General features: G+C 58.8%; 2 protein-coding genes and 1 long non-coding RNA gene across 5 annotated transcripts; 2 read left to right on the top strand and 1 right to left on the bottom strand.

Annotated features, from left to right (window-relative positions):
* The first annotated feature begins 233 nt into the window (after window positions 1-233).
* CABLES2 (Cdk5 and Abl enzyme substrate 2) lies at window positions 234-12777 on the top strand. Of its 2 annotated transcripts, none has more exons than XM_027559084.1 (10): window positions 234-651; window positions 5031-5102; window positions 5176-5268; window positions 6412-6489; window positions 6759-6867; window positions 7242-7407; window positions 7759-7862; window positions 7979-8085; window positions 10359-10563; window positions 10683-12777. In XM_027559084.1, the coding sequence occupies exons 1-10, from the start codon at window positions 263-265 to the stop codon at window positions 10821-10823; spliced, it is 1464 nt and encodes a 487-aa protein (XP_027414885.1). In that variant the 5' UTR covers window positions 234-262; the 3' UTR covers window positions 10824-12777. The 2 variants fall into 2 exon arrangements, with proteins under 2 accessions (XP_027414885.1, XP_027414886.1); XM_027559085.1 differs by lacking the exon at window positions 10683-12777 and adding an exon at window positions 9903-10026 and having other exon boundaries at window positions 10359-10450.
* A 91-nt stretch (window positions 12778-12868) lies between these two features.
* On the bottom strand, window positions 12869-14196 carry RPS21 (ribosomal protein S21). Of its 2 annotated transcripts, none has more exons than XM_027559082.1 (6): window positions 14096-14196; window positions 13787-13849; window positions 13646-13709; window positions 13435-13506; window positions 13009-13064; window positions 12869-12932 (listed from the first exon to the last, which is right to left on the bottom strand). In XM_027559082.1, the coding sequence occupies exons 2-6, from the start codon at window positions 13834-13836 to the stop codon at window positions 12923-12925; spliced, it is 252 nt and encodes an 83-aa protein (XP_027414883.1). In that variant the 5' UTR covers window positions 13837-13849; window positions 14096-14196; the 3' UTR covers window positions 12869-12922. The 2 variants fall into 2 exon arrangements, with proteins under 2 accessions (XP_027414883.1, XP_027414884.1); XM_027559083.1 differs by having other exon boundaries at window positions 14023-14170.
* Window positions 14197-14254: 58 nt separating this feature from the next.
* On the top strand, window positions 14255-16901 carry LOC113903244. The gene is made up of 2 exons (XR_003514059.1): window positions 14255-14338; window positions 16723-16901. It is a non-coding gene; the product is annotated as an uncharacterized LOC113903244 (long non-coding RNA).
* Window positions 16902-23161: the final 6260 nt, after the last annotated feature.

Below are 23161 nucleotides of genomic sequence, written 5' to 3'. Positions count from 1 at the left end.
CGGGGCCACGCCGCCACTCGCCCCGAGTCAGGCCTCGCGGGCCCAGCCGCAGGCAGACTGGCGGCTCCTAGATCCCCAGGGCAGCATGAGAACCGCCTCTAGGACCCAGGGGAGCGCCCCGCCCCCGGCTCCGCGATGGCCAATGGGCGAGCGCGATGGCGGTATATTTGCATGCGGGTGCACCACGGCCAATCGGCGGCGGGCCCGGGCGCGTGCGCGAGCGGGCGGGCGGCGGCAGGCGGCCGGCTGGCTTAGTCGGAGGATGGCCGCAGCCGCGGCGGGTGGAGCGCCGGGCACGTCCTCCGGCCCCACCGCCAGGGCAGCGCCACAGGCGCTGCGGAGGCGCGGGGACTCACGGCGCCGCCAGGCCGCGCTCTTCTTCCTCAACAATATCTCCCTGGACGGGCGGCCCCCGAGCCTGGGCCCCGGGGGAGAGAAGCCCCCGCCGCCGCCGCCACCGCCCACCGAGACCCGCGAGCCTCCGGCGCCACCACCGCCTCCGCCACCGCCGCCCCCCGCGCCCCCCGCCGGCCTGCCCCTGCCCGGGCCCGGAGGCAGGACCCCAGCGCCCCAGGGCCTGCTCAGCCCCGCTCCCGCGCCCACCGGCTTGGGCCTCGGCCTCGGCCTGGGCCTGGACGGGCAGCGCCAAAGGTGAGTGCGGCCCGGGTCACCTGGAACCTGGGGGCGGCGGAGTGGCCCGAGGCTGGATCAGCGCGGGGGTCGGGGTCACCTGGCCCAGGGTTCAGGGTTGGGGTAACTGGGCTTCGGATCAGTGGAGTGGCCCTGGCTGGGTCAACGCAGAGGCTGAGGTAGCTTAGGGGCCTGGCAGCCCAGGACATAGGGTTGGAGTGACCTGGGGCCATCAACATAGTGGGCAGGGTGGCGAGGTGGCCGTGGGCTGGCTCAATTCGTTAACACGGGGCTGAGGTGACCTACGGAAAACCAGGATCAGCCCATGACACAGGGCTGGAGTGACCTATCAGCATAGGACTTGGAGATCAGGAGGTAACCCTGATCCCCTGTGAGCCCCAGACACATGTTGGGGTGTTGAGGGACAGAGACTTAGGGTGTCCTGGGTCTTGCCAGCCCCGGAAGGGAGTCTTGCCTGGGCCCCTCCCCAGACTAAGGTGTCAGAGTCAGGGGTCTTCTGGGATCTGTCAACCACCTGGACATGTATGTTAGGGTTTCCTTGCGCCTTGTTGATCCCCAGACTTAAGGGTCATGGTCCCCTTAATCCTGCCACCCCTGAATACGGGGTCAGGGTCTTCTCAATTTTGTCAGACCCCGAACACAGGTCAGGGTTCCCTCAACCCTTGTCAGCCCCCAGACACGGAGCCCTGTCTGCTCCAGACACACACACCCCTCCCCAGCCCATTTCATAAGTTCACTGGACACGGGACTCATAAACGTCCACCATACGTTCCCCTTTGTTCTCTGAACTGGGCGAACCCCTCTGTGGGCCAGGGATCTTCCCTGCACTGTGACCTCTCCCCAGAGTCTCCCACACTGGCCCAGACTCCCAGCCCACAGCTGGTGGTCCCTGGAGCCCCCCATCACCCTCTCCTCCTTTGTCCTCTCTGAGCTCAGTGTCCCTGGGCCCATCACATCCCAGGTCACAGGCACTTTCCCTGCCCTTCACCCATCTCAGAGCCTCCCTGACCCTGAGCCCTGCCCCTCTAGTCTGTGCCCCCTGCCCACATGCTCTGGCTGCTGGACACCCCACTTCCTTCCCCCAGAGACCCTTTCACGGGCCCTGGAGGTATGCAGGGTCTTGCAGCTGGTGCTGCACGTGGGTGGGCCCAGACCTTGAACTCACCGCAGTCCCCTGGTGTCCAGAGGCTCTTCTTACCTGGAGGTCATGACGGCTGCACTGGCTGTCGTTGCCTCGCAGCCCTGGTCTCAGGCAGTTCCAGGTGACAGGTTCTTCTGAGGGACTTCGGTTGGGAGGTGGAGGCCAGGGTATGGTGCTTGTGGCTAGATTTCTTGACTCTACATTCGGAGTCCTTCTGAGTGGCCCTGAGGCCACTGTCACACTACGTAGGTAGACTTCAGCAAGAGCTGCATCTGCACAGGCTAAGAAGCCTGATCCTGTCCGCAGATGAGCCTGGCCAGGGCTCCGAAGGGAGTCGGGGGCTGGTTGGGACAGAGTGGTCTGTTTGTCCCAAAAGTGGCAGTAAGTGTACCATGTCCCTGGGGAGATAGGGCTGCTTACCTGACGGGACTGAGAGGAGTAAAGACTGCTTTCTCCGTGGAAGTCACTCCACTTTAAAACAGCTCCAAAGCCTGCTTGTCCTCGGCTGGCAGACTCCCACAAAGTGGTCCTGTCTCCTGGTGGCCCTCAACCCAAGGACAGTTTCCTGGTCACACCAGGTCTCCTTCAAGCCACTCTAGGGCAGAGCGGCACAGCTGTCTGCTGTGTGAGGCCCTCACTCCTACTTGGCCTTCACATCCTCGGTCAGATGTCCCTCTTGCCCTTCAGGCTGCACCTGCCCATGCAGACTCTGCCCCGCCTCGGTTTCTGCTGCCGAGCCCAGGCCCCCGCCCTTGGGTCTGACGGATGGAGGGTTCCTGGGGTGGGCACTGTCTGTTTCTCTCTGCTCCGGGAGTCCAGAGGCAGGGCTGTGGATAGTCACTGCTGAGTGTGGGAGGGTGGCTGGCCTAGCGAAGTAGGCTGCCAGCTACTGGCTGTGGGCTTCAAAGGACACTTGTTCTGGGCATGGAGAGAGTGCTGAGGGTCTTTTCCCAAAGTCTGTGTCATGAGAAGGGTGGTCTGAGCCAGGCTCTGGGAACAGACCTGGTTGGAATTCTGACTCCACTGTTTATGAGCTCTGTGACTTGGAGCAGGTGAAACCGCCTCTCTGAGCCTCAGTTTGCTTCCCTGTGAAATGGGTTTGTGTTAAGTACTACCGGCCAGAGGGGCTGTTAAAATCAGATGGATGGCCAGGCTCAGCAAGGGTGGCTTGGCCAGACCAGGGCCAGGGAATGGAGACTCTTGTTACATCCAGGTTGCCCAGGGCATGCTCACAGCTCGGCTCACGGTGGAGAGTTGGTGTGCCACACTCAGGCAGTCTGGTGTGGCTTTTTCGCTGAGCCAGGGAGTGAATCCTCAGAACCCTTACTTTCTTCGCTTGAACTTCAGACTCCCTAGAATTTTCTTTTCATATCAACTCCGTGGTCACTTAACACTTGGCAGGTTCCAGGCTTCCCCAGCTGGCCAGAAGCGGGCGTTCAGGTGCTCTGCCTGCCCCACCAGGCCTGTGCCCTCCTGCTCCGCCGCGGCGTCGCACTCCCCTCCCCTGTGGAAAGCCTGGCAGCCTCATGCAGCAGCAGGGTTCCCTCTGGCAATCTTGGAAAGCCTCGTCCCAGCAGGGCTCTCAGCCTCCCTCAGGCTGCAAGCCTCTCCTCTGGAGTGGGAGTGGGGAAGGAGGCAGGAAAGCAGCAGCCCCTCACTTGGCTGGCCTGGTCTGTGCTCAGAATTCACGGTGCCATTGTCAGCGCTGTCCCTGTCTCTGCACCCAGACACTGGCCAGGTTCAGGGAAGGAGCCCTGAGAACACGGAGTGGCCTTGATTCCAGCGCCCCTGCCGTGGTCAGGAGGGCAGCAGGTGGCAGAGTCTGATAGCAGAGGCTGGTGCACAGAGCTCGTGGGATGCAGCTGCCAGGCCCACCCCAACCAGCTCTGTGCCTCAGTTTGGCCCCTGTATACTAAGGGCTGTGAGGACTGACTTGATGTGTAAGATGCTTAAAATAAGGAAAGATAAAAGGAGACAGCGATGAAGACAGCGATGCACGAAACCAGCTGGGCTCAGGTGCTCAGCTTGCTGAGGGGAGAGGCCTCTCCTGCAGGGACCCAAGACCAGCAGGAGGAGCCAGGTCAGAGGTCAAGCAGCCTATAGGCTTTGGGGTGTGGGCGCTTATTGTGCCAAGGGCCCATGGCATCGCCAGGCGCCTCCATGGAGAGCGCCGCTGGCCCAGGCCCTGTCAGTGAGGTCCCAGGTGTGCAGGAGCCACTGGGCCCCACCTGGGAAATTACCTGAGGAAGAGAGCCTGAGAAAGCCACACGGGACTGCTCCTGGGGCCTCTGAGCCTGCCTGTGGGGCGTGACGCACACACCTCCCCAGGGATGGTTTTGTCTCCACTGGGCCAGCTTCGCTGCCCGGCTCGGGTCCTTTCTGAATGTCCACCTCCAGCAGGGTACCGTCTCAGGCCAGGGCAGGTCCTGCCTCATCGCCGACTGTGGGTCAGTGCTTACCCAGCCCCTACCTGGGGCATTCCCGGTTGCTGGGCAACAGGCAGGAATGGACAGTACTGAGACACGGTCCCAGGATCACGGGTGATGCCAGGGCTGCTGCCCGTGGGAGGATGAGGGCCACATGTGAGCTGAGCATCCAGTTGAGGGTGATATAGCCACGGGAGGACCTGGAAAAGGAGGGTCCAAATGGAGGGAACCCCGGCGAGGGCCCTGAGGCAGAGGAAGGGCTGGCACAAGGAGTGGAGGGCAGTGAGGGTGGCCTGGCTGAGGGGGAGAGGCTCCTGGGTGTCCCTGGCCGGGGACTGAGCGAGCTGTGTCAGTGCTGGTGGTAGCTCCACTCACTGAGATGGGCAGAGCGGGTTGGCAGGACTTGTGCTTGTCTGCCCTTCAGCCCTGCAGAGCCGCTGCCAGGCCCCCATGTCCCCTTTCCAGGCTTCCACTAGGCCCCTTCCAGAGGTACTTCCACCTGCAGCCTGCTGTGGGCACGCATGACCTGTCTCACCCCATTCCTAGGCCCGAGGGAGCTCTCGGGACCCCTAGGCTGAGCTTCGAGAGGCAGTGGGCAGACCAGGGCATGCCCAGCCTTTCATCTCAGCACTCCGCCCCACCTCAGGCTCTTCTGGCCTCGGGTGGCCCTTCCTAGCACTCAGGTCTGCCTGCAGACCTGCTTCCGGCCCATGGCCTGGGCCCCCTCCCCGAGAGCAGAGCACGGTACCGAGGCAGCCTGCCGTCTGCCTCCTGAGGCCCCGCCCCCTGAGGCCCTTCTGTCCTCCTCACAGAAGGCGTGTGGCATCCCAACGCTGCTCCCTCGAGTTTCTGGAAGACACAGTGGGATGTCCCTCGGGTCAAAGGTAAGGACCCCGCCTCTCTCCTGGGGCCAGGATGGGTCTGGGAGGGGCAGAGTGACCTGCTTTTCACCTGCAGAACCAAACACATATCCGGATCCCCGAGACACAAGGGCCTGAAAAAGACACACTTCATCAAGAACATGCGGCAGTACGACACCAGGAACAGCAGGTATGGGCGCGCGGCCCACCATGTCCTCCCTCCAGCCCTGTGGGACCTCGTCCTGCCTGTGTCAGCAGCCCTGTCCTCCTTCAGCTCAGGGGACTCGTCCCCACAGCCCGTCCCTTGTCCCCTTGGAAGTGAGCCCTCCTTCCCTCCCACCCACCTCCGTTCATATTCCCTGAGCGCCGGAGTCCACAGCACGTCCTGGGCGAGGGGCCGCCCAGTAGACTCTGGTCTTGAGTAGAAATGCTGAACGTTGAGAACACAGTGGGGACGGGCAAGTGGTGGGGTGGCCAGGAGAGAAGGAAACACAGAGGGTACCTGGCTTCCCTGAGCCGGGCGCACAGCCCTCAGAGGCCCTGTGTTGGAGATGCCGGGTCCCTGGTGCCTACGTCCCTCACGCCCTACCCTCCTTGCCCTGAGGCCATCGTCCTGACCCTGAGTAACCCTTCCTGCTGGAGGCTGTGCCCAGGTACCCACAAGGTAGCCCTACTTGGGGAGTGCTGAGTCTTCCCCATGGTGGCCGTAGCTCAGACAGTCCAGGACCCCAACACTGTCCCCATGATGGGCTCCGTCTGGTGCTTAGGAGCAGGCCCCAGGCAGACTGAGTGCTAGCCTGGCCAGGAAAGGGGTCTCCTACCATCATCCTCCCTGCTGGACTGGGGCTGGGCCAGGCAGAGCTGTGCCCAGAGGGAGGAAAGGCCAGCCCTCCTGCCATGTGCCCCACATAGGGCCCCTCTCGGGCCACTTTGGCTTCAGACTTGGAAGTTGGGGCTTCCTGATGCTCTTAGGCTCCTGCCCTCCTGGGATGCCTGCGGACTGGCTCCTTCAGCCAGCCAGTCCTTGGGGCCATGCCTCTGCTGTCCTGCACCGCCTGTTCTCTCCTGGATGACCTAGCCTCCGGCTTCCACCCTGCCTGCAGTGTTGTGCGTCATGTGGGAGGGCTGCGCTCACTGAGGGGACGAGACACAATGCCCTGAAGCTCCTAGAAAGACCGGTGAAAGCTGGGCGGCCAGATGGACCCACCCTGGCTACTGGGCCCCCTTAGCTGGGCATCCCCTGACCCTTGGGACAAAGCCCAGCCTTAATCCAGGCAGGAAGGGGTCTCCTGGGAAATGCCAGCCACCCTGTTCTGACCCGTTCCTCCTGCAGGATCGTGCTGATCTGCGCCAGACGGTCCTTGTGCGCAGCCTTCTCAGTCCTACCCTATGGAGAAGGCCTGCGAGTCAGGTGAGTGGCTGACCCCCACCCAGTGGGGGCTCCACACCCTCGCAGCTTTATCCAGGGGCCAGCAGACCAGCTTCTGCTCAAGCTTCTCAGGGGCTCCAAAGGCCCTGTGGGTCCTGGTTCTCTGGGAGGTGCTGCTAGACATGGGTACCTGGGACATTTCCTGCTCAAGGGTATGGAGGTGGGAGTGCTGCCAGCCTCAGGCTCAGCTCCCAGCCTCCGTGAGGTCGGCGGTGGAGAGTGGCAGCTGTGTACCGTCCTATGCGTTGCAGTGACCTGAGATTGGACAGCCAGAAGCAAAGACACCCATCTGGCGGCGTTTCTGTGTCTTCCGAGATGGTCTTCCAGTTGGAAGGTGTTGAGCTGGGGGCAGATGGAAAGGTGGGAGCTGGCGCCGTGCTCAGCGGGAGCACAGGGCTTATGCACGTCTTCCGGGAAAGTAGACTCAAAGATGTGTTCGACTGAAATCCTCTAAAGTGTGAGGTCGCTGTGGGAGGAGGCCAAGAAGCCTGTGCAGACCAGTTTGGTGGCTGGGTGACAAGATCGGCTCTAGTGGTGAGGGTGAGGGGCTCAGGACTCCTGGACCAGAAGTTCCAGCTGCAGATCCCAGTGAAGGATGGGGCATTCTGGAACCCCCGAGGGAGTGAGCAGCATCAGTCCTGGGTAGTGGGAGCTGTGGCAGCCGGGAGGGAGCTCACTGGATCTCTGGTCTTGGACGGGGCGGCAGGGCTGAGCCTGATGCCCTGCCTCTCCAGGTTGTGTCTTACGCCAAGTTCCTGTACCCCACCAATGCCCTGGTCACGCTCAAGCCAGACAGCCACGGCCCAGCGCCTCAGCCTCGGCCCAGCGTGCCCCGCACTCTGCTGGGGTCCCGCTGCAAACCCGTCCCACCCAGGGCAGCACCAGCCGGCTCGGAGCTAGGTAGCCAAGGGCCCTGACCTGGGGCAGGACAGATGGCCCCAGGTGTCACATCCCAGCCCATGGTCCTTGGGGAGGAGGCTTGGGGAGCAGGCTGGCCATGACCTCTCAGGAGAGTGGGACCCTCACCAATGGCTCCAGGGGTCCTTCGTCATCAGGACTCCCTTCGTCCCACCCAGCCCCAGGAGAGAGGACCACGCCTGGAGCCCCTGAACCCCACTCTCCTTGTCCTACAATGACACCTTCCACCCAGCTGCCCCCTGGCGCTGACAGACCTGCCCCAGGCTGGGGTCGGCATAACCGCTGACCCAAGCTCTGGGCTCGTGGTGGGTCAGGGCTGCCCTCTGCCCGCAGGGGCTGACGCAGGGGATGCCCTGGAGTACAACCCCAATCTGCTAGATGACCCTCAGTGGCCCTGCGGCAAGCACAAGCGTGTGCTCATCTTCGCGTCCTACATGGTAGGGGGGTCGCCCCTGGGGGCGGCTGAGGGGTCAGCACTGAAGGGGTGTGCAGCCGCCTCCCCTGGCTGGGCAGGTGCCCCCAAGCTGCATGGGGATGGTCTTCTCTGCTGCAGACGACGGTGATTGAGTACGTGAAGCCCTCCGACCTCAAGAAGGACATGAATGAGACCTTCCGGGAGAAGTTCCCCCACATCAGGCTGACGCTGAGCAAGATCAGGAGGTGAGGAGGCCTCGGTTGTCCCCAAGCCTGTGGCATCCCCGTGCCCACAGCCCAGCCAGCTCAGCCCTTCTCTCCTATCCCCCATGGAGTCCTGAGCTTGAGAAACCCAAGGCCCCTCTCCTAAGCCCACCCTCCTTCTGTCCAGCTCGACCAACCCCGGCAGCTCCCTGCCACCTCCTTGGTCAGGCGCCCTCAGTTCAGTTCAGTTCAGTCGCTCAGTTGTGTCCAACTCGTTGCGACCCATGAATCACAGCATGCCAGGCCTCCCTGTCCATCACCAACTCTCGGAGTTTACCCAAACTCATGTCCATCGAGTCGGTAATGCCATCCAGCCATCTCATCCTCTGTTGTTTCCTTCTCCTCCTGCCCCCAATCCCTCCCAGCATCAGGGTCTTTTCCAGTGAGTCAACTCTTCGCATGAGGTGGCCAAAGAATTGGAGTTTCAGCTTTAGCATCAGTCCTTCCATTGAACACCCAGGACTGATCTCCTTTAGGATGGACTGGTTGGATCTCCTTGCAGTCCAAGGGACTCTCAAAGAGTCTCCTCCAACACCACAGTTCAAAAGCATCAATTCTTCGGCTCTCAGCCTTCTTCACAGTCCAACTCTCATATCCATACATGACCATAGGAAAAACCATAACCTTGACTAGATGGACCTTTGTTGACAAAGTAATGTCTCTGTTTTTGAATATGCTATCCAGGTTGGTCATAACTTTGCTTCCAAGGAGTAAGCGTCTTTTAATTTCATGGCTGCAGTCACCATCTGCAGTGATTTTGGAGCCCCAAAAATTAGTCTGACACTGTTTCCACTGTTTCCCCATCTATTTCCCATGAAGTGATGGGACCAGATGCCATGATCTTCGTTTTCTGAATGTTGAGCTTTAAGCCAACTTTTTCACTTTACTCTTTCACTTTCATCAAGAGGCTTTTTAGTTCCTCTTCACTTTCTGCCATGAGGGTGGTATCATCTGCATATCTGAGATTATTGATATTTCTCCCGGCAATCTTGATTCCAGCTTGTGCTTCTTCCAGACCAGTCTTTCTCATGATGTACTCTGCATATAAGTTAAATAAGCAGGGTGACAATATACAGCCTTGATGTACGCCTTTATTTGGAACCAGTCTGTTGTTCCATGTCCAGTTCTAACTGTTGCTTCCTGACCTGCATATATAGGTTTCTCAAGAGGCAGGTCAGGTGGTCTGGTATTCCCATCTCTTGAAGAATTTTCCACAGTTTATTGTGATCCACACAGTCAAAGGTTTTGGCATAGTCCATAAAGCAAAAATAGATGTTTTTCTGGAACTCTCTTGCTTTTTCGATGATCCAGAGGATGTTGGCAATTTGATCTCTGGTTCCTTTGCCTTTTCTGAAACTAGCTTGAACATCTGGAAGTTCATGGTTCACGTATTGCCAAAGCCTGGCTTGGAGAATTTTGAGCATTACTAGCGTGTGAGATGAGTGCAATTGTGCAGTAGTTTGAGCATTCTTTGGCATTGCCTTTCTTTGGGATTGGAATGAAAACTGACCTTTTCCAGTCCTGTGGCCACTGCTGAGTTTTCCAAATTTGCTGGCATATTGAGTGCAGCACTTTCACAGCATCGTCTTTCAGGATTTGAAATAGCTCAACTGGAATTCCATCACCTCCACTAGCTTTGTAGTGATGCTTTCTAAGGCCCACTTGACTTCACATTCCAGGATGTCTGGCTCTAGGTGAGTGATCACACCATCATGATTATCTGGGTCCTGAAGATCTTTTTTGTACAGTTATTTTGTGTATTCTTGCCACCTCTTCTTAATATCTTCTGCTTCTGTTAGGTTCATACCATTTCTGTCCTTTATCGAGCCCTGGCTGCTGCTTATTCCTGCCCACACCTGCGGGGGGCCCCCACACCAGCGCCCACAGCCCCTGAGCCGGCCGCTGACCGTCCCCACCTGATCGGTAGGAGGTCAAGGCCCCACATGAGCTGCCCACACACCCCCTCGATGCCTTGGCACTGCCCTTCCCTCCCCACACTGGTCCCCTCGCTGCCACAGGAGGGCAGGGACCCAGTCCTCTGTGGTGTCCGTTTGTGGACAGTGCGGGTGCTGTGGGCCGAACAGTGACCAAGACCAGCCTGCCGCTGCCCCCGACCACCCCAGCTATGGGCCCTTGTGCTGGGCCGCGCCCTCTGGGAGGAAATGGCGATTTTCCCAGGGCCCAAAGACACGCCCCCCAAGCGGGGAGTGGCCACTTCCCAGCCCCACAGCCCGTGGCTCCGTGTGAACCCGCAGTTTGAAACGAGAGATGCGGAACCTGTCCGAGGAGTGTGGCTTGGAGCCCGTGACCGTGTCCATGGCCTATGTGTACTTTGAGAAGCTGGTGTTGCAGGGTAAGCTCAACAAGCAGAACCGCAAGCTATGCGCCGGCGCCTGCGTGCTGCTGGCCGCCAAGATCAGCAGCGACCTGCGCAAGAGCGACGTGAAGCAGCTCATCGACGTGAGTACGGGCCGCCCCCGCCCCTAACCCTCCGGGTCTCAGAGGAGGGCCCGGCCCCTACCCCTGGCCCGGCCCCTGAGGAGCGGCCCGGCTCAACCCCTCTTTCTTCTTGGACGCAGAAGTTAGAAGAAAGGTTTCGGTTCAACCGACGGGATCTCATCGGCTTTGAGTTCACAGTGCTCGTGGCCTTGGAGCTCGCTCTGTACCTTCCTGAGAACCAGGTGTTACCTCATTACAGACGCCTCACACAGCAGTTCTAGCCGGCCAGCCTCCACACCCTGGCTTCCAGTCCTAAGCACACCACACCGCCACGGTACTTCTGAGAGCCCTTCTGCGTGCTGCTGAACAGACCGGGGGCTCTGTCAGCGCTTCTCATTTTCCTGTGCCTACGACTGCTCTGGCGCCAGGACTTCGGTCTACAGCGTCCAGTGGTGTTATCCACCGTGCTTCTCCTCTGCGTCACCCAGCCTTCTGCTGCTGTCAGAGCCGCCGCGCTGTGTCTCGTGGAGGCCTGGGTTTCCAGACCCTACTGCAGACGCTGGATTGCTGGACTTAACCCATTGGAGCATTAATCTCGGCTATTTGGGGTTTTCGGAGGTGGAGACCGCACTGTGGAACCCCCCACCCCCTCAGCCCAGCCCCTAGGGGTGTCTGCCCACCTCCCCATATCCACAAGCAGAGCTCTGCATCAGCCTAAGCCAACGGGGGCAGACTCCTGGTTAGTTGTGATCTCATTTTTTACTCTCAGACCTCTGTTTTTTCAAGGATCGCGTCACTGTGAAGTCCTGAGGGCCCGGGTGGCAGGTACCCCAGCTGGCCTCTCCATGGAACCAGCCTGCACCACGCAGGGATCTGTCTCACCAGAAAACCCCACTTGCTTATGACACCCAGGACCTTCAGAATGACTGGATTGCTGGTTCTTGATCTTCCTAAGCAATATGGCGGTGGCGGGGGGAGGGGGGGATGTACTTATTATCATTTAGGATTTGGTTCTGTGGGTCTTTTTCTAAGGGAACAAAAACTGGTTAAACAAGGTCTGCTGAGGATGTGACCTGAACCACACTTGATCTTCCAAGCGGGGAAGAAGACAGACCACTTCAACTGTCCTGCTCACGAGGGTAAAGGCTCTGCCTTCCTCCCAGGCAGGAAGGGAAAGCCACCTTGGCCAGAGCAGTGGTCACACCAGGCAGACCCCAAAGGCTGGTCGTTGTCCAGGGCAGGCCTGTGTCCAGCTCGTCTGCCTCACCAGGCTACATGTTACCCAGTTCTTCCACTTGCTGCCCCACCATAAACACTGAAGACCTAGGACTGGAGCTTCTTCACCAGCCAGCTGCTCTCAGAAAGGACCGTGTCGGCTGGGCCATCAAGCTGCGTCCCACTATTGTCCCAAGAACCTCACTGGAGGGGTGCCGGGGTAGCCCCACACTGCATCCTGTCCATGTGGACTGGTCCTTCTGCAGAAGAGATGCCAGCCCTTATCAGCGCATTCCACCACCAGTAGCTCAGCAAGATCTCAGCCCAGGAGGGCACAGGGATCCCCGCAGGGGTGCAGAACAGCTGCCCTACCCCACTCGCTGCTCTTCCTTGGTCACTCGCTTAGGTTCAGGAGGACTGCAGGAAGGAATCCGAAGCTCAACTCTGTACCCAACCTTATTTATCGAGTGCCTCTTTCCTGTTCTCCCCCCAGGACACCCCCAAACTCTGATGTGCACCAAGGGGGCTTGAAAGATGAAGCTGCTAGGCCCCAGGCAATCCTTGAAGGTGTCCAGTATCTCAAGGATACTTCTGTTACAAGCACCTGAAGGGACCAACTTCCAAAATGTACATGCTGGTTTACAGTTAGCTTTGAGGAATACATCTTGAGAATTTCGGTACAAATGTTAGAATGGCAATACAGTGTTTATATAGTGAGAACTAGTCATTCACCAGGCCCTGTAACCTTCCCTTTAGTGTGTTGTGTCCTTGTTAATGTCAAGAGCTGCCACTGTGTGGTACTCAAGTGAAGCCAGTATTTAAGGAATTAAACTTCAGCCTGAACTGTCACCCCAGACACCTGTGTCCAAGGGGCTGGGGCTACTCCCTCAGTGCCTAGGAGGCACCATAGGCTTAAAATGTGTGCTAAGTGGCTGTCTGACCTCACTGTCAAGTGTCAAGGATCTGTTTGCAAAAATTAATGTATTTGTGCTTTAAGTAAAAATTTGGTTTTGCAACACGTGTCATAGGCTGCCTTTCAGCTATCACCCCCAACACTCCAGAGCCCAGAAGAGCCCACCCCCCCCCCAAAAAAAACACAGAATGAAGCAGGTAAGTTTTCACTATTTATTTATAACAAATATTCCATGTCCGGGATGCTCTTCAGTCAGAAGTTCCTGGAACAAAAAAGGACATTAAAACCTGGTTTGTGAAGCATCCTAGGCCCCAGTGCCCAAACTCCAGTCCTCTTACTTTGAAACGATGCCATCAGCCTTGGCCAGCCGGAGAATGGAGTCATCTGACTCGCCCTAGGGAAAAAAGCAGGTTGGGACCAGCTGCTCTTCTAGCCAGAAATCCCGCCCAGCTGCCCACTGGTTGGACCAAGTGGAGACTAGCTAGCAACAGGCAGACCGTCGACTCTACAGTGGGGGACAGGGTCTCAAGGAGGTCCCTGTGACAACCGAAAAGCTCCGAGGTTTTCCAAGGTGGGGTGGCCCTTTTTTTGGATCCTGAGCGTCCTATTTCCACCCCCAGGAAGAGGCTGGCAACCAGCACAATCTGAGCCAAAAGGCTCCAGTCCATTTCGCCAACAAACCCGCTCAGGCTTGGGGACAGCGAGGGGGACGCTATTCCGGTTCAAAAGCCCACAAGGTAAGCGCGAAGCCCCGAGACACACACCATCCTGCGAATGGCCCCGCAGATAGCGTAGGTTTTAAACTGGCCGTTAAACCTGCCCGTCACCTTGTCAACCTAAAAATTGAAAAAAGAAGTCATAAAGAGGTGCCCAAGCATCTTCGGGTCGAAACTTGAGGTTTGGAAATCAACGTGCAAGTCCGCCCGACCTCGCCCCCCTCACCCAGCGGGTAGGCCCTGCGGCCGCCCAGCTCACCTCGGCCACGTTCATCTGGATGGACGCGTGGTCCTTGGCGCCGATGATACGGTTGCTGGCGGAGCTGCGGGGGAAGCGCAGTGAGCGGGGAGATATAGGTTGGGTGTGGGGGGTTTAGGGGCAGGAGAGGGGGACGCTCACCATTTCCGCGGCACATACAGGTCCACGAACTCACCGGCGTCGTTCTGCATGTTGAGCCAGCGTCTGCGGGACCCCAAGGCGGCTTCGTGAGGGCGGACCGTGTCCGCGCGCCCCTCCCAGCCCAGCCCCGACCACCGCGCGCTAGGCTATGTTCCCGTCCCGATCCCGGGCCCAGCGCCGTCCCCCTACCCCCCGACTGCGAGCCCTAAAGCCGTTCTCCTGCACCGGTCCCAGACCTCGTGCCATCCTCCCTCCCGACCTCGGGCTCCGCGCCGTCCCCCTTGCCCGGACGCCGGCCGCGCAGCCCACCTGATGGCACCACGAGGAGCTCGAGCGCAGAAAGGAAGCGCCACTTCCCCCGGCAGCGCTATTGGCGGGAGGGGCGGGGCCTTGGCGAGTACTTCCGGGTCCCGCGCCCCGCCGCGAGTTTGCGCGGGGTCGGAGGAGGGGGCGGTACGGTCACTGTGACGCATTTCCGCTTCCAGTGGTCGGAAACTTCCAGGCGTCCCACGGATTTGGGCGGGCTGCTGGTGCGAACTTGCGAGATCGCAGGTGGGCGCGTCTTCGCAGCGGTGGTTTTCGCCCCGGTGGGCGCTTCCCGCCGCCGGGATCGGCCAGTGCCAAGGGCACCCAGGCAGGACCCGACGCAGGTGGGAGGGCGGGAGTGCTGGCACGAGCCGGGTTGTCAGCACGTGGGAGCTACAGATCGCTCCGGGGGTCTTACCCCAGGGCCAAGCCAAGCACCGCGAAGATGGACACAGACGGGGCGCCGCTGGTTATAAGAGCAAGAGAGAGCCCTGGGGTCCTGAAGGAGGAGTGGCAGGGCTCGGGTGACGGGCTTCTCCCGAAAATGGAACTTAACTGCCCCAGAAACCCGGGTCTGAGCTAGAAAGGAGTTTGGCCACGCCTCGTGACGGAGCCAGGTCAGACTCGCACGGCGGGTGCTCAGCACTATCTGGGCCCTGCTCAGGATCCTTCCGCCACATCAGTCCCACTCCATCCTCCCCGGAGCAGTCTATGCCAGGCCCGTCCCTGGTGCGAGAGTCTGTTAATGAAGAAAACAGAAAAACTCCAGGCTGCAGAGCTAACTCCAGAGCCCCCCGTCCCGCAATCCTGTGATTGTGCCCCGCCATCTCAGCTGAAACACCCCCTTGGGACTTCATCTTTCATATGAGAGAGAGGGCCCCTCGGGGGTCGACTCCAGAGCTTGTACACCCCGCCGCCCCTGCTGCCCAGGGCCGAGCCCGGCAGTGGAGTCTCGGAAATCCCGATACCTCTTACTCGGCAAACCCGCCCGGTCCTCCAATATTGGGTACCCCCTCACTTCCCCGACTCAAGTCTCCGTGAGGTCGCACAGATGAGGGCTCTTCCAGGGCTGTGTCTGCTCACCTTGTGGCGACTGCGAATGATCCTGGTCGGCCTGTCCTCACGGTGCTCCATTTGAGTCACAGCCAACTTCTGTATAGGTCCGGGAGGGTTTAATGTCTGGGCCTGGTCAGGGCTGAGGCTTCTCATACCTGGAAACCAGTGTTCGAGTGGGCAGTGTGTTTGCTGTTGCTTCCACTGGGCTCTGGCAGCTGGGCCTCAGGTCACTGAGGCCAGTGCCCTGTAGGAAGGTCATCATTCCTGTTGGTGCCAGCTGGAGATGTGTGCCCTTTCCAGGACCCCCAGCACATGCAGGGACATCACGTGTTTATGCTTGTGGTTGTGTTATGGACCAGGGTTCTTGTCCTCCCTGCATGCATGTGTACTAAGTTGCTTCGGACTCTGCGACCACATGGACTGTAGCCCTCCAGGCTCCTCTATCCATGGAATTCTCCAGGCAAGAATACTGGAGTGGGCTGCCATGCCCTCCTCCAGGGAATCTTCCCAACTCGGGTTGAACCTGGATCTCCTGCACTGGCAGGTGGATTCTTCACCACTAGCACCACCTGGGAAGCCTTTCTTGTCCTCCCTAGTCGATAGAAATTGATATGAGATGAGATAAGAAATTCAGGCAAGGCTTTATCAGGGTTCCTGCTGCAGTAGGAAGGAGTGAAAACAAGTAATAGGTTCCCTTGTCTGCTCCATTATGTGGCGTGAGCGTAGGAGTGGGTCCAGGGATTGGGCTGGAGGGGAGCTTAGGTGGTTTGCCCATCTCTGGTAGTGTTGAGTGCAAGGGGCATGCGCTGGTACCGTGCTTTTGCTTCCAGCTCTTTAGAAGGGGCAGTTGGATTTTTAATCTGTGTCCTGTCCATAGTTTGCTTCACTTGCACGTGTAACAAAATCCACTCACACCCATTAGAATGACTACAATGAATTTGAAAAAATAAGTGTTGAGGCTGTGGAGAAATTGAAATCCTGTGCATTGTTGGTAGAAGGTAAAATGGTATAGCTGCTGTGGAAACAGTACAGTGGTTTTTCAAAAACTTAAAAATAGAACTGCCATAGGACCCAACAATTCCACTTCTAGGTTACTTACCCAAAAGAAAGCGGTGTCTTGAAGAGATTTGTACAGCCATGTTCACAGCAGCATTATTCACAATAGTCTATGATGGAAGCAACCCACGTGTCTGGGTGGGTGAAGGGATAAGCAGGATATGGTCTATGCACACAGTGGAATGTTGTTCATCTTTAAAAAGGAGGGAAATTGTGACAAGCATATGGATGAAACTTGAGAAACTGTGCTAAAATAAGCCAGTCACAAGTACAGTGTAATTCCAGTTACACAAGGTGCCTAGAGGAGTCGAATAACAACGGCGGGGGCTGGGGGCGGGGGTTAGTGTCTAATGGGCATACAGCTCCATTCTGCAAGGTGAGGAAGTTGTAGAGATGGATGGTGGTGATGGCTGCACAACATTATGAATGTATTTAATACCACTGAACTGCACACTTAATGGTCAAGGCGGTAAGTTTTATTTATATTATCACAATAAAAAATATTTTAAATACTATAGGACACGCATGGACACACAGAAGACAACACAGTCTCTTCCGGGTGGGGCCAGAGTTCCTCAGGCCAAGTTCTTCAAAAGGAAGTTCTGTGACCCCACCCCCTGGCAGTGAAATCTATATGAATGAGCCCCTCTTTGAGAAACTGCTTTGTCTGTTTAAATAAATTTTAAAAATAAGAAGAGACCCTGCTGTCCCAGGTCCCACAGACAGGAGCGAGTGGTCCCTGAAGGGAGCCAGCTGGGCCTTCCATCAGCAGTGCCCCTGTCATCTGAAGTCAGGCGTGGGGTCGGGGGGCAGCTGCTCAGGCTGGAGGCTGAGGGAGGTCGGAACTCAGGAGAGGTGTCCCTGCCTGTACTCTGCCCAGCAGCCACTATGGGGTGCCCAAGAGCTGTGCCTAGCCCTGCAGGCATCCCTGGGCGGGGCTCAAGGACAGAGGCTCATCAGTCGCTTTCCTGCTGGCTGTAGGGGGCTGGCCATCTCCCTCAGGCCTCTGGCCCCCAGCCAAGGGGTGACTTGTTTACTGAGCTTCCTATGAGGGCTCCAGGTTGGGAAAGGGCCAGAGGCTGGGTGGGGTGAAGGGGTTGGGGGCAGGAGGACCTGGCGCTTGAAGATGCTGTCCTCCTGGGGCAGCCCCCAGGGGCTCAGAGCAGCAGCTGTTGAGCAGGGTGGTCCCCATCAGGATCCTTGAGCACCTCCAGGCCTGCAGAACCTACACCTCTTCCTGCCCCCTGCACCCCAAGTGCTCTAGATCACCCCACCTTGCATTATCACATTAGGACGACAGGCTGACCTTGCACCCTCCTGCCTCTTAGCTGTGTGGCCAGTCACTTAGCTGTCTCTCCTCCCGGCTGCAAAGTGGGGACAGTGGTAAGAGCACCACCCCGAAGGGTTAACACGCCTGGGGAGCTCAGAGTGGACGCGGCAGTCGGTCCTCAGCCCCACTGTCACCACCAGCGTCACTGTCACCCTCAGCACCACCGCCGCCACCATCATTTGGGTTGTTATGCCGTGACCCCAGGTCTACACGGCTGTAGAGCTGACTCCTGGGTTGACTTGAAGCCGCATCTCACCACCCGCATCTCACACAGGACCCCATTCAGGCTGCCCAGTAGGGTGCCAGTGGCCAGAGGTGTTGGCCAGTGTCCACGTCCAGCATCCACTGCCCGTTCACCTGCACTGTCCTGGGCCTAGCCCATGGCAGGTAAGCAGGGCTCAGATGCATGGGACACAGCCTTCCTGGGCAGGGGGCTGAGGGGCACCTCCTGGCTCCTCCCAGAGCAGCTGTGTCTGGGCTGGGTGGGGCCCGGGCAGCCTGACACGCATTGTGTGTGGAGGGGAACCAGCCCCGAAACCAGGAAACCCTCCTTCCGGGCCTGGGCGCGGGCCCAGGGTGAGCCACAGGTCAGGGCCAAGGGACAGGATTCTCCCCGTGCAAACCTAGCCAGGAGTTGCAGCCATCAGCCCGTCCTGCCTGCCCTGGTTCCCTGGGAGAAGGTCCAGCTGTGGACACAGACCTGCCTCAGAGGGACTCCAGCAGGCCCTGGTGCCACCGCCGCCAGCCACAACTCCAGACTGTCCTCTGGTCTCAAGGAGACAGGCGGTTCCGTCTGACTCTAAGTCTCCCTAGTCTCTGTGAGCTTAAGGGAGGTCCCAGCAGGTGTGCAGCCCCAGCATGTAGGTCTGACCTCAGTGACCTGGGGTGTGGGGCCTTGGGCACTGGTACTCACAGGCCGTCAGGGCCAGGAGCCTGAGAGCATCCAGCCGGTCACCCTTTCTGTTCTATTTTATTTTGTCATTCTATTTTATTTGTTGTTCAGTCGCTTAGTCCTGTCTGACTCTGCGAGTCCATGGACTAGCATGCCAGGCTTCCGTCTTTTACTATCTTCCAGTGTGTGTGTTAGCCGCTCAGAGTGTCTGACTCTTTGCAACCCCAGGAACTGTAGCCCACCAGGCTCCTCTGTCCATGGAATTCTCCAGGCAAGAATACTGGAGTGAGTTGCCATTTCTTTCTCCAGGGGATCTTCCCAACCCGGGGATCAAACCTGGGTCTCCTGCATTACAGATGGATTCTTTATCCTCTGAGCCACCAGGGAAGCCCAGAGTTTGCTCAAACTATTCTACTGTGTTAGACTTTTTCATTGAGATATAACCCACACGTGGTGATAAGGAACACAGACCATAAGTGACCCCCCACCCCCCTGGTTTTTACATCTGCATTCACAAATGCAGGCAGAGTGTGCTGCAGACTGTGCTGGCATTGGGGCAGCATCTGGATGGGCCTCTCCCCTCCCCACCTGGCTCCCAGGAGGCCTTCACGGACCTCTTTACCAGTTACGTGTACAGACATTCTGGAGGTGGGGTGGGGGCCTAAGCTGGGCACCTGGACCCCCACTGACACATAACAGAGAGCACTATGAGATCAGAGACACCCAGGAATGTCTCGTCTTCTGGCCCCACCCCTCCCTCAGGGCCAGGCCACAAGGGCTGAGCCAAGGGACAGGAATGGAGGCACTTCCACCCCAGGCGTGCACGCAGCAGCCAGCTGGCTCATCCCAGTGGACACGCCACAGGCTCACCACGCTGGCCAGAGGCCAAGACATTCCAGCCAAACTGGGTGGAGTTTCAGGTTCAAAGCAAGAAGGCTGCAAGGCCCACCTTTACTCCTGGGCCAGGCCCGCCAGGGGGACACCAGGTTCTATCCCCAAGCTGACCTCTGATCCCACCCAGGTGGCCCCATGGCCACCCTGAGAGGATGTGCAATTATGAGCCCACTGTACAGAGCAGGAAACTGAGGCCAAGGGAGAGGAAGTGGCTCCCCCAGAGTTACAGAACCAGGGCACAGGGCAGGGCTTGACCCAGCCTGGACCTCTGGGGTGGGGGGATGGGACATAGTGCAGCCAGAACGGGGCCTTGGACACGAAGACAGGAACCCCCCAACACTGCCCCATGCCCAAGCCCAAAGCTGAGCCCTAAGGAGGCTTAACTCCGGAGCAGGGGTGTGGGGGTCCCTCATCTGCCCAGTGGGGACACCCAGCTGGGAGCCTGGAATGGACTAGAGGGGAAGGCTCTCCCTTGGCCCCTGGTGGTGATAATCTGCCCGCAGGGCCCAGCCTCTGAGCACCAGGTAGTGAGTGTGTCAGCAGCTGCTGGAACATGCCCAGAGGCAGAGGTTTGCTGGGCCTGGAGAGCGCAGGTGGAGGGTGAGGGGACCCAAATTCCTGCCCCGGTGCGGAGCCTAGCCCAGGCTTGTCTCGCTCTGCCCATCCCCAGCTCTCCCCTCCCTGCCCAGCTCTGCAAATCCTCTGAGGCCCCAGGATGTCCAGCAGGGCCCAGCCAGGAGTTGCCTCTGCCCCCCCACCCACTATGACCTCATGCAGATGACTGAGGGCAGGTGGCTGTCCTGTGGCCCCAGGCGAGTCCTGGGCCCTGCAGCGTTCAGGACAGGTGACCCCTGTCCCCAGGGAGCTCCTGTACCTGTTGTTGTTCAGTCACTAAGTCGTGTTTGACCCTTTGCTACCCCAGGGACTGCAGCACTCCAGCTTCCCTGTCCTTCACTATCTCCCAGAGCTTGCTCAAACTCATGTCCATCGAGTCAGTGATGCTATCCAACCATCTCATCCTCTGTCATCCCCTTCTCCTCCTGCCTTCAATCTTTCCCAGCATCGGGGTCTTTTCCAATGAGTCGTCTCTTCACATCGTTGCATCAGGTGGCCAAAGTACTGGAGCTTCAGCTTCAGCATCTGTCCTTCCCGTGAATATTCAGGGTTGATTTCCTTTAGGATTGACTGGTTTGATCTTCTTGCTGTTCAGGGGACTCAATGGTCTTCTCCGGCACCAGTTTGAAAGCATCAGTTCTCCCGGAGAAGACGACAATAAGCATCTCATCTCAGGAAGGTCTGGGGCAGTGGGTCTCATCTGGGAATGTTCCTTCCCCACCCTGCCCAGGATACACAGCAGTACGCTGTCCTGACTTGAGGCAGGGAGGTTGCTGTAGCCACAATTGGGTGGAGACCAGGGATGCTGCTCGAAACCCCACAGCACCCAGGATGACCCATAGGGAGGCGTCCAGCCCAGAACGCCAGTGGGGCCTGGTCTAGGGCTTTGAAGGCCAATGGCCTCTCCAAAGGGGCCATAGCTCAGGTGGTCAGGGAAGGCCTCTCTGAGGAGGGGACATTGTAAAGCAGGGACCAGCCATGGAAAGTGCCACCCCTTCCCACTGGTCACCCTAGTGCCCAGCAGCCTGTGGAGAGGAGAGCCAGGGGCTCATTCAGTGGTGGGGGTGGGGAGAAGCAGGCTGGGATCTGGTGCCAGGCCTGGGGAATTCCAGAAGGTGGAGGGAAGCCTCTTACCACCCCTCCTCCCGGGCTCCTGGCTCCCAGTAGCCCAGGCTACATTCCTCCCAGGGTGGGCAGGTGATGGGAGCTCCGAGCATTCCAGTGGAGATGCTGGAGGCCTGAAGGCTGCTGGCACCCGCCTCCTGTGAGGCCCAGGCAACCTCTTGAGGCTCTGCCCCATTTGGCTTCCTGGGACTGGGGCCACAGGCCTCAATGAGGACGATTGGGGTCAGGCGTCCCAGAGAGATGCGGACATAGGCCCAGCCAGGAGCAAGCCTGCAGGATAGGGACTGAGCACCTTGCAGATAAGGGCAGGACTTAGCCGGCAGTCCCTTGACTCCTGAACAAAAGGCCGGGTTGCACAGAGCCTCAGAATCATGGTGCTAGCGACAGGCAGAATCCACAGAACCCTCTTATGCCCTGTCTCCTGTCTGTAAGACAGACTTTTGTGCCCATCAGACCAGGGGCCTGCCAAGCTACCAGCACATGGCACAGAAAAGGCTGCTGCCTAAAGCCCCACTAGGTGAGTGGTGCTGAGGGGCTGGGGCCAAAGATGAGGCGAGAAAACAGAATCAATGCCATTGACTCGGTGGGCCCAGAGAGGTCGTGCCTCTGACCTGAGGTCACAACAGCAAGCCCCAGATGGAGCATGGAGGCCATAGGAGACCAGGCTCCCAAGGAGGGGTGACTCTCAGTTCCCACCCACTGGGGAGGCCAGGAACGGACTCCCAGAACCACCCCCCACCCCAAGATGAAGACCAGCTCCCAGGAGACCCACCAGCGCCGTGCCCGGCACGAGCCTTCCAAGTCTCGAATGTTTACATTCCTGTAGGAAATACCTCCCCAGAAGAGCCCAGGACGAATGTTCTGTAAATGTTGAAACTTGGGGCAAACAGAGGCCTGAGCTGAGCCCCACCCACCACCCTACCTCTCCCTGCAGCAGAGGCCCCGCGGGGGTCCTGGAGGGGACCTCCTGAGCTGCCGGCAGGACAGAGCCTTGGGCGGGCAGATGGGGGTCCAACTGCAGGTTCCCCTATGCCCCCCACCCCTTCCATGGTCTCATGCCCTCCTTTTATGAAGTTGGGGTGACAGGAGATGGGCTTGGTTGGGGTGTCACTTGCACCTGAAGCTCTGGTGGCCCTGGGGGAGCCCCAGTACTCGGGGGGGCGGTTCTCAGTCAGGCCCTGAGGCTCAAGCCTCAGGCACAAGCCCTGCGTGTGACCAAGGGCCCCGTGTGTGCTCGAGGAAGACAGGGTGAGTCAGGGTGAGTCAGTCTGCTGTTTAGGGTTGAGTGTCTTGGTTCCCCACAGCCCTAAACACAAACCTGCACCTCTCCCATGCTCACGGGATGCACGGGGCCAGCTGGCTAGCGTGGGGGCTGTGTGGCTGTGGGTGGCTCGGCACCCAGAGGTGACTCAGCCTCTGCCATCTCCACCTTTCGGCACCGGCTAAGCCGCGCCTCCCTGTCCACCTGGGAGAGGCCAGCAGCCCAGGTGCGCCCCAGCTGCCAGCCCCTGCTTCCAGCAGCTTCTTCAAAGAGCCTGCGTCCCAGGCTCGGTGTTGTGACAGGCGTGGACCTGCCCGGTGCCCGGACCACCTCCCTTCTGCTCACACGCTGATGGCATCTGGGCTGGTTCCCCTCTGCAACTGTTACAGAAAGGGCTGCCACAAACATTCATGGAGGGGATTCACATGGACCCATCCCCGGGAGTGGAGGTGTGGACCCACGGGGACACTGTGTTTCACCTTTCAGGAAGCACAAGACTGTTCCACACCCACACCATCTGCATCCCCACCAGCAGTGCGGGTGCCCCGACTCCCCAGATCTTTGCCCACACTTGTTGCTGTCGGTGTTTTTACTATGCACTGTGGCTGCTGCACAAGAGGAACAGAGGCCTGGGCGCCAAGCCCTCTCCCCTCTGACCTGCCTGCCCCTATCCCAGGCCTCCAGGCCAATGTGAAGGCAATGGGGCACAGGTGTCCCAGCATCCAGCCATGACTGCCCAGCACTTGCTCAGCACAGGACTCAGGACACTAAATAACAAAATAATAAGGTGAAATGTAATAAATCAAAATATTACATAGTTGTTGGAGGAAGAAAGGGGGA

Source organism: Bos indicus x Bos taurus, chromosome 13, assembly GCF_003369695.1.
Source record: "Bos indicus x Bos taurus breed Angus x Brahman F1 hybrid chromosome 13, Bos_hybrid_MaternalHap_v2.0, whole genome shotgun sequence".
Lineage (NCBI taxonomy): Eukaryota > Metazoa > Chordata > Mammalia > Artiodactyla > Bovidae > Bos > Bos indicus x Bos taurus.
This window is presented reverse-complemented; position numbering and strand designations above follow the sequence as displayed.

Excerpts from the sequence above, each read along its gene's own strand:
- RPS21 (XM_027559082.1), bottom strand. The coding sequence starts at position 13,836 with ATGCAGAACGACGCCGGTGAGTTCGTGGACCTGTATGTGCCGCGGAAA. Across the intron at positions 13,710-13,786 it reads CTGTATGTGCCGCGGAAATG|CTCCGCCAGCAACCGTATCA; the intron begins GTGAGCGTCCCC and ends CTTCCCCCGCAG. Across the intron at positions 13,065-13,434 it reads GCGGGGCCATTCGCAGGATG|GGCGAGTCAGATGACTCCAT; the intron begins GTGTGTGTCTCG and ends TTTTTTCCCTAG.
- CABLES2 (XM_027559084.1), top strand. The coding sequence starts at position 263 with ATGGCCGCAGCCGCGGCGGGTGGAGCGCCGGGCACGTCCTCCGGCCCC. Across the intron at positions 6,490-6,758 it reads GGAGAAGGCCTGCGAGTCAG|TGACCTGAGATTGGACAGCC; the intron begins GTGAGTGGCTGA and ends TATGCGTTGCAG. Across the intron at positions 8,086-10,358 it reads ACGCTGAGCAAGATCAGGAG|TTTGAAACGAGAGATGCGGA; the intron begins GTGAGGAGGCCT and ends GTGAACCCGCAG.